At 46.7% G+C, this 11,717-nt stretch overlaps 1 protein-coding gene across 1 annotated transcript in view; it reads left to right on the plus strand.

The window, feature by feature from the left end:
* GABRA3 (gamma-aminobutyric acid type A receptor subunit alpha3) overlaps window positions 1–11,464 on the plus strand; it is a 68,622-nt gene extending 57,158 nt beyond the window's left edge. The window contains exons 8-10 of the mRNA XM_055818233.1: window positions 568–720; window positions 3,340–3,551; window positions 10,903–11,464. Of these exons, the coding sequence (XP_055674208.1) occupies window positions 568–720; window positions 3,340–3,551; window positions 10,903–11,232 (695 nt within the window). The 3' untranslated portion in view covers window positions 11,233–11,464. The remainder of the gene's footprint in view (window positions 1–567; window positions 721–3,339; window positions 3,552–10,902) is intronic.
* The last annotated feature ends 253 nt before the right edge of the window (window positions 11,465–11,717 follow it).

An 11,717-nucleotide genomic window follows, 5' to 3' on the forward strand; every position in this document is an offset into this window, starting at 1 on the left:
AAATCCCACTGAAGTGCTGCTAGGGTCTCTCTAGGCCTAAGGGATCTCACCCGCAATGTGGCTCCCTAGGCTGAAGAGAAAAAGGATGGGAGCTTCCTCCTGAGGGACCCCCAGAAGCATCTTGCTCCTGGCATGAAACAGGGAAAGCCTATTGTGCAGTTGTTTATTGGCACTGATTTGCCTTTGTCCCACAACCGTTTTGTTGTAAATTAAAGAAGTCTCCAGAGAAGTGTTGTGAAAGGACAAATGCTGTGTGGAAGTCACCCAGGCTCCACTGGGGCAGGCGCCTGGCACAGCAGATGTGGGTGTGTGCGCAGGAGATGCAAAGTCAGTGTCAACAGTGTGCTGCAGCATGCGTCCCTCCTTCACATAGCTGTTAGGGTGGCCTGCAGTACTGTGGGATACCAGGGCATGGCAGCCAATATGACACACATGCTGTGATTTCATCTAAGAACTCGAAAGTTTGTTCAGAACAGATCTTTGGTGATTGAGAGATGGATTGGTGATGAGCTGGACCATCCTGGAAAGTACCGGTGGCTCAGCGTCTCTAACTGGTTGTCTCTGCAGGAGAGTATGTTGTCATGACCACACACTTCCACCTCAAGAGGAAGATTGGGTACTTTGTGATCCAGACCTACCTACCCTGCATTATGACGGTCATCCTGTCCCAGGTCTCCTTCTGGCTTAACAGGGAGTCCGTTCCTGCCCGAACAGTTTTTGGTGAGTCTGGGAGCATGGGGACATCCTCTCAGGTCAGGGAAGAAAGGCACCACAAATGATGGGAAATAGGCTGAGCATTAGAGCTGGTCTTCTCCAGGCCTTGATTGGCATCAGTGAAGCTGCTGCCATTTCCCAGAACAGCTCTCAGTGTCTTCCCAGTGCCCCTGCTTCCACTGAATCACTGCAAAAATACTCCTCTCCATGTTTCCGCTACAAGCCAAGCTATACATATTAACAGTAATCAAGGTATTGATCATCTAATTATATGCATTTGGCTGTGTCTGCTTATCTATATTGGCTTTTGAGTTGAGGAGAGCATAGGTACATGGGGAGGCATTTAAAGCTCTACATTTGAAATTGCTAATGTGCCCCTGGTCAGCTCCACATAACAAGTTCCTGGGCTGAGGCAGTATAACTGCACAGTAAATATATGGTTATTATTTTCCTCAGCTGGTTTCAGATCATCTTTCCAAGGTAAAGTGTTAGGCTGGCATTGCACATATATTAATAGCTTTCACAAACATTTCATAACAGAATTGCTTCGTGCCTTCCTGCCAGGACCTTTAGTTCAGGATCTACGCACACATGCTCACAGACCAGGTATGATGCTGCAGGGTTGTATTTCCTGGAAATAACGTTGCCCAGCAGATACCACTTAACAAAGAGTATATTAGACAAAAGTTACCGGGCAGAGAGGGGATATATGGTATCACCTGCTCGTGTTTTTGAATAAGACAGAAACCAGTGCGGTTTCAAAGATCATTAAACACTTTCTCTGTAGCAAGAGTCATGATAGAAATACTCCCACAAGCCCAACAAGGCTGATGTCCTTCTTTCTGGACCTTCTCTGCAGGCCTGGACTTTGTTCCCATGCTGTGGACTGGAACAGGACACAGGGAGGGTCACAGGTGGTTCTGCACCTTCCTAAATGAGCTAGAATGGAATAATTATGGGGGTTTGTGTTCTCTGGGGATTGTGAAATGTAGTTCATGAACAAGCTTTTAAATTTACAGTTGACCCCAGTTTCTCCCTGTTAGCACCGAGTTGCCTTCCCTTCCCCAGTGAAGCAAATCCTACAGCGATCCTCAGGGTCGAGTGCAGCTGCAGGGAGCCAGGTGGCTAGTATGACCAAACTGCTTTGCACCATCCAGACTGTGAGAGCTGCACTGAACAGCGGTAACAGTGAAAAAGAGGGGATACAGCCCCTTAGCACCCATGTTTTGATGTTTTCATCCAATAGAATGGAAAAGGGGGGTCCCAGACAGAAATCACGTGGAAAATAGGACCAGCTCTGGCATATAGAGTCATTGATGAACTCTGCTCACTCATCTATCTGCAAATCATTTGCAACTAAACCCTCAGAGTGCACAACCAGACCCCATGTCTGTCCATGCCCCAGGTGGGCCCCTAACATCTGCATTGGTTCTGGAATATCTCTGCACCCTTGACACCGGGCACGAGCCCTTCTCTGAGGATATTTGATTCCCTCCTATGTTATCCTGAGACTTGCAATTAGACAGGTTTCTTCGAGCAGCAGCTCAGATCAAGCAGGAAAGAGCTGACTGAAAAATTAAAACCTACCTTTGTGAAAAATGTCTTTGCTTCCAAATTGCTTTGCTTTCCTATTAAGAAGGTAATGAGAACTCCAATTGTTTATCCCTTTTTTTTTTTTTGCCTCTCAGAATGTATGTCAACAATATTGTTGAAACTCTTCAATTACCAGAAGTATGGCTTAGGGGAAGTGAAAATTAGTCAATATTTTTATACAATTTTTAATGCATTTTTAATTGAAAAGCACATTATTGGGGAAAATGGATAGCAACAGTTGCTTGCTTTAATGAAAAAAGCTTTAAAAGGCATTTGCAACAGATCATTTTTTGATTTGATAAATTATTGTGGCACTTGGCCAGCAGCTTGGACCACTGACGGGTGCCTGGCTGTGCCAGCAGGACCCAGGATCCCAGGTGTCCATCCATGCAGGTCACAACACTTTTTTGAAAATGTTGAGAGAACCGTATTGCATGAGTGCTCAGCTGCTGGTCCTCAGTGAAGTTCCCAACCCTATAGCTGTCCTTTTTACTGCTATTTTACTATTTTTACTTTATTGCAAAACCAACCAGAGGCTTCTCTGTGGCATATTCTACATGAGGAGGCTGGGTCTAGCAACACACAACTCGTCCAACTGGCAGATGAGGAATTGAACGCAAGTGCCTACCTATGAGCTAGGGCTCTTTTGTAGTGGGCAGAGGTCTAGTCAACGGAGTTTGGGGAAGATTCATCTCATCCTAATGCAGATGTTTGCCATTGATTATCTGAATTGGGGATACTCAAAACTGAACCAGAGAAGGCCCCGAGTAACCTGAAGTTGGCCCTGATTTGAGCAGGGCTTTGACAAGGTGACTTCCTTTCCAACTTGGACTGTTCCATTTTTCTATGGATTGCACAACAGACTTGAGCTGGGTAAGGCTCCCTTAATTATAGCAGGAATGTGGGCCACATGGCTTAGAGGATGGCTCCTAAATTTACATGATGGAAATGCCAACTGTGTGATTTGAGGAGAAACTGGGTGGGTATATGTGTAGTCTCACACCATCCTTGTCTCCTGCTGTGTTTCCACAGGTGTCACCACCGTCCTCACCATGACCACACTAAGCATCAGCGCAAGAAACTCGTTACCTAAAGTGGCGTACGCGACGGCCATGGACTGGTTCATAGCCGTCTGTTACGCCTTTGTGTTTTCTGCGCTGATCGAATTTGCCACGGTCAACTACTTCACCAAGCGCAGCTGGGCTTGGGATGGCAAGAAGGTGCTGGAAGCCCAAGAGATGAAGGTCAGCCCTGTGACCAGTGCCGGGGAGGGGGTGGGGGTGAAGAAACGCTGCATGAGAGAGCTGCGCTGGGGCCAGGAGTGGGTAACATGCAGCCCCGCAGTGCTCCAGGGGGCTGGATGCTACTTACTGGAGTCCCCAGCAGAGGTCTCGACTGGAGCGGTTCTTGAGGGTCGAGGGAGGAAGGACTTTGAGGGCTGGTCACTGTGCTTAGCTGGAGAAAAACACCCAGGCATGACTGCTCACTTTCCCGCTGTCCTTCTGCACGACCATTTGCCGGTGGAAACGTGAATGCATGCATGTTTTGGTCTTGCTCCGCCAGCAGCCTCCTCTCTCTTTTCTTCTCCCTCCAACTCATAAATGCTCTGCGCCGTGTTGCTAGCATGCTAGACAAACCCAAATATGCCACGGGATGCCAGCCTCACCAGTGGAGGTGGTCCCACTCTGCTGTGTCCCCTGCAGCTGGTATCTCCAACTGTAGGTCTCCCCTGGCATGGGCGAGCATGGCGCAGCGACGTGGAGGTCTAGTGCTCATGCTGTTGCCCACAGCTGCTGGCAGCTGCTGCTTTGTAAGCTCGCGCAGAGAGGGTGGGTGGGAAGCAAGCAATCAGAAGCGGCAACTGGCAGTAAATTAGTGCCTGGCATCACCCACGTTTTCCCTTCTTGCTCAGGATCAACCTCTCTGGCAGCTTCCTTCCTGACAGCCACCACTACCCCTGCTTGTGCCCTCTCCCTCCTACCTAATTTAATCTCAGCTGCTCAGAGAAATCGCTTACTGTAGCATGCTGCTCCTTGTTTATATTTATTGAATCAATTTGAAAATCAGCTTTGTCCTTGTTCTTGGTTCTGGAGCCTTTATATTTTTCTCCTTTGCATTTTAATGTGTTTTTTAAAATTGTTGTGAGGCTGTATGCAAATACCTGGCAGAATTGCAGTAACTTCTGGGAAGACAACAGCCAATCATCTCTATGGTATGGAGGTCAAAGCAGGAGAACAGAGACCTTATGGAGAACCATAGCCATCACTGGGTGTTCAATGCTTCTCTCTTGTGTTTCTTGGATGCTATCTGTTTGCTTTTGCAGCTGTGGTCTAAGCAACAGGCTCATGGCAGAAAGGCTCCAGAGGAGGCCAGCTGATGGTCTTCCACTTCCATCATGAACAATAACGCTAATCTGGCCTCTAGAAATGAGAGAAGCCTTTCCCATATCATTGGCATCAGTGGAGGGTCAGAACAGATCCTCAAAGCAACCATGTCCCTTTCAGGGATCGGCAAATGAACACAAAGTCAGGATTCACACAGCTTTGGGCAGTTATGTGAGTAGGGCACAGCTGAAAAAACAGCAAAGGCTCAAAAGCTTCAGTTTGTCATAGAAGAAGCATGAACCTTAATTCATTCATTGAGCCAGCACTGTAGGACTAACAGTGCTGAAACAGTAGGATAAGAGCATGCAGAACGTTTATGCATGTGGTAATCAAGAACAAAACAAAGCAGGACCAGGAATGTTTCGGGAGTGCTCTTTGTGAGTGTGCTGCAATTGATATCAGGCTGGAGAATCATGAAGGACTCCAAATTTGTGGATGCTTTTTCAAGCTAACCCTGATCTGTGCCTTAGAAGGCTGACCCACTCCTGACGTCTGCAGCTCAGAGAGGTCCATGAAGACTGGTGGGCTTTCAGGGAACTTGGGAATAGGATGTGTCAGCATATTTGCTTTTCATCTTTATTCCATTGAATATTTCCAAGAGGGAATTTGCTACGCAATGAAGGTGCCTCATTGGCTCAGTTTCAGCCTTTAATTAGCTCTTCTTGAAACAATTGACAAGCTGGGTGGTTGAAACCACAAAACAAAGAGGAGGCAGAAGAATAACTATTGGCATTTTAAAGTGTTTGTACCAGGAGTAAAACTACCAGTGACAAGCCCAGGCTGAGCCCTGGTCTCTGGAGGGCCTTCCCCCCAAGCCCAAAAGAATTGTCTTTGTTGATGTGATGGCAGGAATCCTCACTCCAGGTTTGATTGCTTCTGTGCATGAACATGAAGAAAAAAATAAAATCAATAAGCATCAGCCCTTCCCTCACCTCAGCTGTAGGCATCCCATTTGAAAGCAATCACTGCCTTGCAAAAGCTGCTGGTTGCTGACAGGCATTCCCAGCGTGTTCACTCTCTCAAGGCTGGTTCCGTTCTTTCTTTCTCCCCTTCAGCCAGCCTATGGGTTTAGATGTGAAGAGCATTTTTTCAGGTAGCATCTAACATGATGGGCTGGTCTTGGTGAATCGCTGATCTCTGTATCATAAATGATCATGATGATGTTCTGGCTATAGCCACAGCTGGGTTCTGGTTCTCGCTTTGAGCGATCCATCCATCCCATCCTATCCATCCATCCCAACCACAGGGATGGCCATCTCTGTAGCCAACAAGGTCTCTTCCTGAGTGGGTGTTACAGTGCAGATCCGGAAAGACAACCATTAACAGTGACTTCACCACTGGGAAACTCATCAAGTCTGCAAGGATGACATCTGCCAGGGAGTTTCCTGTAAAAAAGTGTTGTCTCTTCTTCAGGATGGAAGATGCTTTGGATCCTTGGAAGATGCTTACTTAAACACACTGCCACCTGCAACACCATGTCTAGGCATAAAATCTGAATTAGCTCTGTACCTGTGCTTGTATGACATTGCCCTGAAATCCTGGGTGGCAAGAAGCCAAAAAAACAGTACAAGTAGCTGCAGACACATGAAAAGAAGGAAAAACATACTTTGAATGGAAGCATAGTCCTGGATCTTTATCCTTCTCATCCTTAAGACAATAATCCTGTAGTGCATCTTGAGAAGATTAGGTCCAGACTTTTAATGTACTTTTCACATATCTTTTCACTAAGGGAAAATCACCAAAAAGCATCCTCCAACCTCTCTGTTGATACAATCATCATGGTTTTCTTGTATTTTGGAAGTGATGGGCATGCTCACCATTTGCACTAGGTGCGTTTTCCACTGAGTAAAGCCTAACCCACTCTTCAGCAACTCTGAAGTTTTCCCCTTGATCCAGGTCACTTGGGAACCATTCTTCTTTCTCCTTTGTTTTTTTTTTTTTTTTCTATTTGTGGCATCTTTGTTTCAATCCCCTCCTTGCCAGCAGGGAGGAACTAGAACCAACCTTGACAAGGTTGGTTTCTCAAGTCTTTTCTCAAGTCTTAGAGAGTCACAGGCTGGTTCACACCCATCTCTCTTTTTTTGTGCCTCGCTATGGTAACTATGTTTTTGCTGGGACCTTCCCTTGCCGGCCATGCTCTGCAGCCCATGTGTCCTTTGTCCTGCTGCACTTGCAATCACCTGTAGGTCTCCATAGCGCTACCAGTGATTTATGTTCTCTGCATCTTCACTAGAGTCCATGTATCATTCCTCAACAACATTTCACCCTCTTTCAGCACGGTCTGCATGCTGTGTTGGGCTGATTATTGACTCCATCCAACCTCTGAGTCTTTGTCTGGTGATCCAGGGAGCATAAGATCATTGGGCTCAGTCCCACATAATCTGAATGAAGAGATGGGAGGGATGAGTGGTGCCAAAGGTTACACCAGCAGCTGACAGTAACCTGGCATTGGCATAGCCTGCTCGTTAATGCAGGATTGCATTGTTCGGAGCCCTTGGCTCTGCTCGGGGTGTAGGCATCTCAATGTAAAACATTTTTCTGCTATTGTCTGATAGGATCAAATCTTTGGCACACTGCAGAGGGGAACTTTGGCTGGCATGAGGAAGGAGTGACGTGTTTGCTGGAGCAGCAACTGCAGTTGCTGGGCTTTGAATTATACGATACAAGTACGTCAGAGACTAGAGCTGCTTGGAGGTCATTAAAGTGACTTTCCTCTAGAATTGCAAGTGGCAGATACCTTGCATTTCTCAAGTACTGCAGATATTAGTGATGCTGACCTTCAGAGTGGCCTGTCAGAGGGATAGTGCTTCCAACCCAAATTTCTAGCCAAGGAGCAAGCACAGAGAACTAAATCTCCAGCAGGTGATAGGCAGAACCAGTAGTTCCCATAATTCAGACATTCAGCAATTAATTCCTCAACAGAGAGGCTTGAAGACAGGAATATTTTACAAAAATGCTGTTATTTTCCAGTATGCGTGTTGTGGAAGAATTTGTCAGACTGCAATATTCGGGGAACATAGTTATCTCTAAACCAGCTTCCACAGCTTTTCCCTCAGGAGAGCAGCGCAGGGAGAGCGTTGTACAGCGGTTCAGTCTCCCTGTGCCCAAACTGGGCCACGAATGCAGGAGTTGCTTTGCAACGTAGATATTTTAAATAGGACAAGTTTTCAAAGCAAACATGAAGTTTCCTCCTGTTTTTCCACTCTTTCCTTCTGTTTCAATAGGCTGTGGAACTCCTCACAGATAAAGGTGCAGGGGGAAGGCTGGGGGCTACTTTGCAGCTGACAGCAATAAGCACGTTTTGCTTTGTTTATTTGTTTGTCAAAATCTTGCCTGAAACACTTATTTATAAAGCCCAGCCCAGTAAACTTCAGGCCAAGCCATTTCTTCTGACATCTCAGGAGCAGAGCCCATCCAGCGCACACATGTGCCTTGATGTGAGCAGCATGAGCTCTGGGTGCTTCCCCAAGGCTCCCCAGGCTCCCGGCTCTGGCCAGGGCAGGAGACCCCATAGGCAGCTGGAAAAAGGCCCTGGCTGCAGGCTCCCAAGCCTCTGCTCTGCCTGGACAGCCTGATCTGAGGTCCAGAGAAGCCCGAGTTGGTGCCTGGGGGGCTCTGGATCACACTAATACGAGCAGTAGCTTACAGTCACCACCAAAAGCATTTGTATTTGCCTGACTTTACCCCTTTTCAGCCAGCTGTTTTCAGATGCCTTTGGCCAGGCAAGACAGATCCACTTTCCGAGCCCTGGGGCAGAAAAGCTAACCAGGTTGAAAATGTCACGTCACTTGTAGTCATCTTATTCCTGTAATGAGTAACGTGACTGATTAATACTAAAATAATCACAGTGCACTTCAAATTGCATTCTGTGAACAACAATCTGTTTTTCATTTCATTACTGATTATTAATTGTTTTATTACCTCCTGTAGCTGTGTTAATAAGTAACCATACTTAAGCATATTTAAATATTTTAGAAGTGAAACATCTTTAGTCCCTTATTTGCTCTTGTGAGCTTTTCAGCAGGAAAAGTTCACCTGCTGTGCAGGGGGTACAAGTTACCATGGCTCTAATGATTGCAGACATCAGTCGCTCAGTTAATCGTTAAAGATCCTAACACTGTCTCCCATAAAAAACTATGGATATGGTCTGGTCAGTGATTCAGTCTGATCTGGAGTCCGAAGACATTTTAGACCTCTTTCTAACAGCAGGTTAATTTCTGTAATTGCTGGCATTATTACAAGGCTGCAGGACTGGCTTGATGTTATTGGAGAGGGGTTTAAAGATTGCACAGAAGTCTGCTTTTACTGTCCCCCTGAAAATCACTGTGGAAAATTAATTTCCTAAGGTAACTAGAAATATCTGTGGTGATTGTGGACAGATTTAAAATGGAAGTACAGCATGAGAGCTAAAGACCTTTGAGTATCTCTGCAGAGCAGACTGGGAAAATCTGGCCTTTCCAGCTCCCAGTGCTACCCAGTGATGCTGCCTGCTACCAGTTCCCAGGCTAGAGTGGTGAGCTGAACAGGGCCTGCAGGCTGCACGCTCTCCCCTTCTGAGAAGCACTTTATACATGGTTCCCTCATATGTATGTGCAAGACCATGCCAGGCACCCCTGGGAAATGGCTGGACGAGCCTCACCTTGTGTTTCAGTTGCTTTTGAATAGAAAATGAGATCCAAAGTCACACCTTGTTCTGAGTTTAGATATTAGGTTCCCACCACGAGTCATTGCTGTGTCTAATGCTGGCTCTTGGTGTAATTGTAGTGGACACCACATAGGGTACGTGAGTGCTGGGACATGTAGGGTGCCTGATGTCTGCATACTAATAGATTTTGTTCAGTGGGATTCTCCTGGTAGACCTGGATTGTTTTATACGATACAGTCCACGGTGCAGCTGGTCTCAGGTCCCTGACAGCAACAGGAAGATCCCCAGAGTGGGGACAACACCTATCATGACTTCCCAGCTCCATCTTCCCGTCCACTCCTCTTCGTTAACATCTGAACTGTCTACCTTCAGCACCTTCCATCATCCTTCAGTACATCGTGTCTGACACACAAGTGCCTCTTCTGCCATTTGCTGTGCAAGCTCTTCTCTCTTCAGCATGGACAGCGTGGTTGTCCCTGGAGCCTTGTGGAGAGGGTGCATTTATCTCACGTTATTTGCAGCAACTCTTGGATACGAAGGCAAGATGAAAGGCTTCCCTCTGTCCTGTAGTGCCGTGTTGAGCAGTCCTGAACTCCAGGGCTAGTGTAAATGCCTTCCATCTGTTCTGTATCTTACCTGGGTAGGTCATGAGGTGCTTTAAAGTGTTTCAGAGGCATTTTGGACACCATGATGTTAAATCACAAGGTATTCCTGTGAGGTATTTGGGGCACTGAGGCAGTGTATGATATGGCCTTGTAATATGGTGCAAAAATATTGCAGTGCTGTCACAAACATTCTTAAAGCCACTGACTTTCTGCTACAAAAAGAAAAAAAACCACTATAATCCTCTGTGATGTCTCCTCCTCTCACCTGACCCAGGAAGCAGGCCATCAAAGCAGAAAATCAAGTTCTTTCCCTGGGATGACCACACTGGGTGTCATTCTTTTCTAAAGACCACAGTCCTGCATCATCTCTCCATGGCTGAACTTTTCATGCAACAGAAAACACTGCCCAGCTGGCAGAGAAAACAAGGAGTTTCTATAGTTTGACCCTGTATTCATTTATACTGACCTGGCGGTACGGAACATAGACCCGGCAGCACTCGGCTAATCAAGGATTCACCCGCCTGGGGCGGCTGCTACTCCAGTGCAGCTGCACACACCTTTTAATACCGCTATGCTGATCTAAGGGGCTGCAAGGAGGCTACAAACCCAGCTGTGTGGCTTCAGTTATTTGACTTGCAGCAGGACCTAGCTGCCAGACCAGGACCTCTTTGAGCTACATGCCATATGCCAGGTTTACATGGAGTAGCTGATCCACCCTAGTCCAGCACGTCCTTATGCTCCAGCAGCCCTCAAGTGGCAGATGTCATGGTTTCTGGCCACCTTCTCACCACATCTTCCCTCCCTTCCACAATGCTTTCTTCTGGGTCTCTTGCTCCTCGCACCCTTTTTCCATCTTCTCATCTGGAAAGCAGGTAAACTCAGAGGACAAAATGTTCTCCGTGCAATTCTACAGTCACTTCATCTCTGTTATGTTTTTTTTTTTTTCTTCCACCTTCCCTAGAAAAAAGAGCCAGTGGCACTAGCGAAGAAAACCAACAACACCTACAACATTGTTGGCACCACATATGCCCTCAACATTGCCAAGGATCCCGGCCTGCCCACCATCTCCAAGAGTGCTGCTGCCACTGCTACTGCCACCAACGTACCCCCCAAGATGCCCCGCATAGAAGAGAAGCTCCCAGAGAGTAAGAAGACGTACAACAGCGTCAGCAAGGTAGACAAGATGTCCCGCATCGTCTTTCCAGTCCTCTTTGCCATTTTCAACTTAGTCTACTGGGCCACATATGTAAACCGGGAGTCAGCTATCAAGGGAATGATCCCCAAACAATAAAACCGGTCACCGAAACCTTCCATCAGTGAGCACCATCCAGGCAGGAATTCTCCAGGGCTTTCTTCTTTCATTTTTTGTTTAATTATTATTGTTCATTTGAGATTATTATTATTATTACTATTAGATTGTTCTTTTATAATGTAAACAAAACTGTGATTTTAATTTAATTCTGTATACTTTAGTTTTGTTTTACTTTGTCTCTGATGATGAAAGGAAAAGAAAAGGATCATAACAAGTTGTGCCTCTAACATCATGAGTCTGATGTCCCCCATCTGTCCAAGTCACCTTGTGCTTCCATCTCTCCTCGTCCACTTCCTGCCATTCCACAGTCCACTCTGCTGGGGGCTGCTGCTCTGGTCTGCCCCCCTCCTCCTCTTCTGTGATGGACTGCCCTAGCATGGTAGATGCTCCTGGTGGCCTGGACTCAAGGATGTGGAGGCCTCCAGCGCCAGTCAGTCAGCTGGACTGCTCCTCAGCGCCCGGTG

This window comes from Falco peregrinus, chromosome 13 (assembly GCF_023634155.1).
Source record: "Falco peregrinus isolate bFalPer1 chromosome 13, bFalPer1.pri, whole genome shotgun sequence".
In the NCBI taxonomy this organism is placed as follows: domain Eukaryota; kingdom Metazoa; phylum Chordata; class Aves; order Falconiformes; family Falconidae; genus Falco; species Falco peregrinus.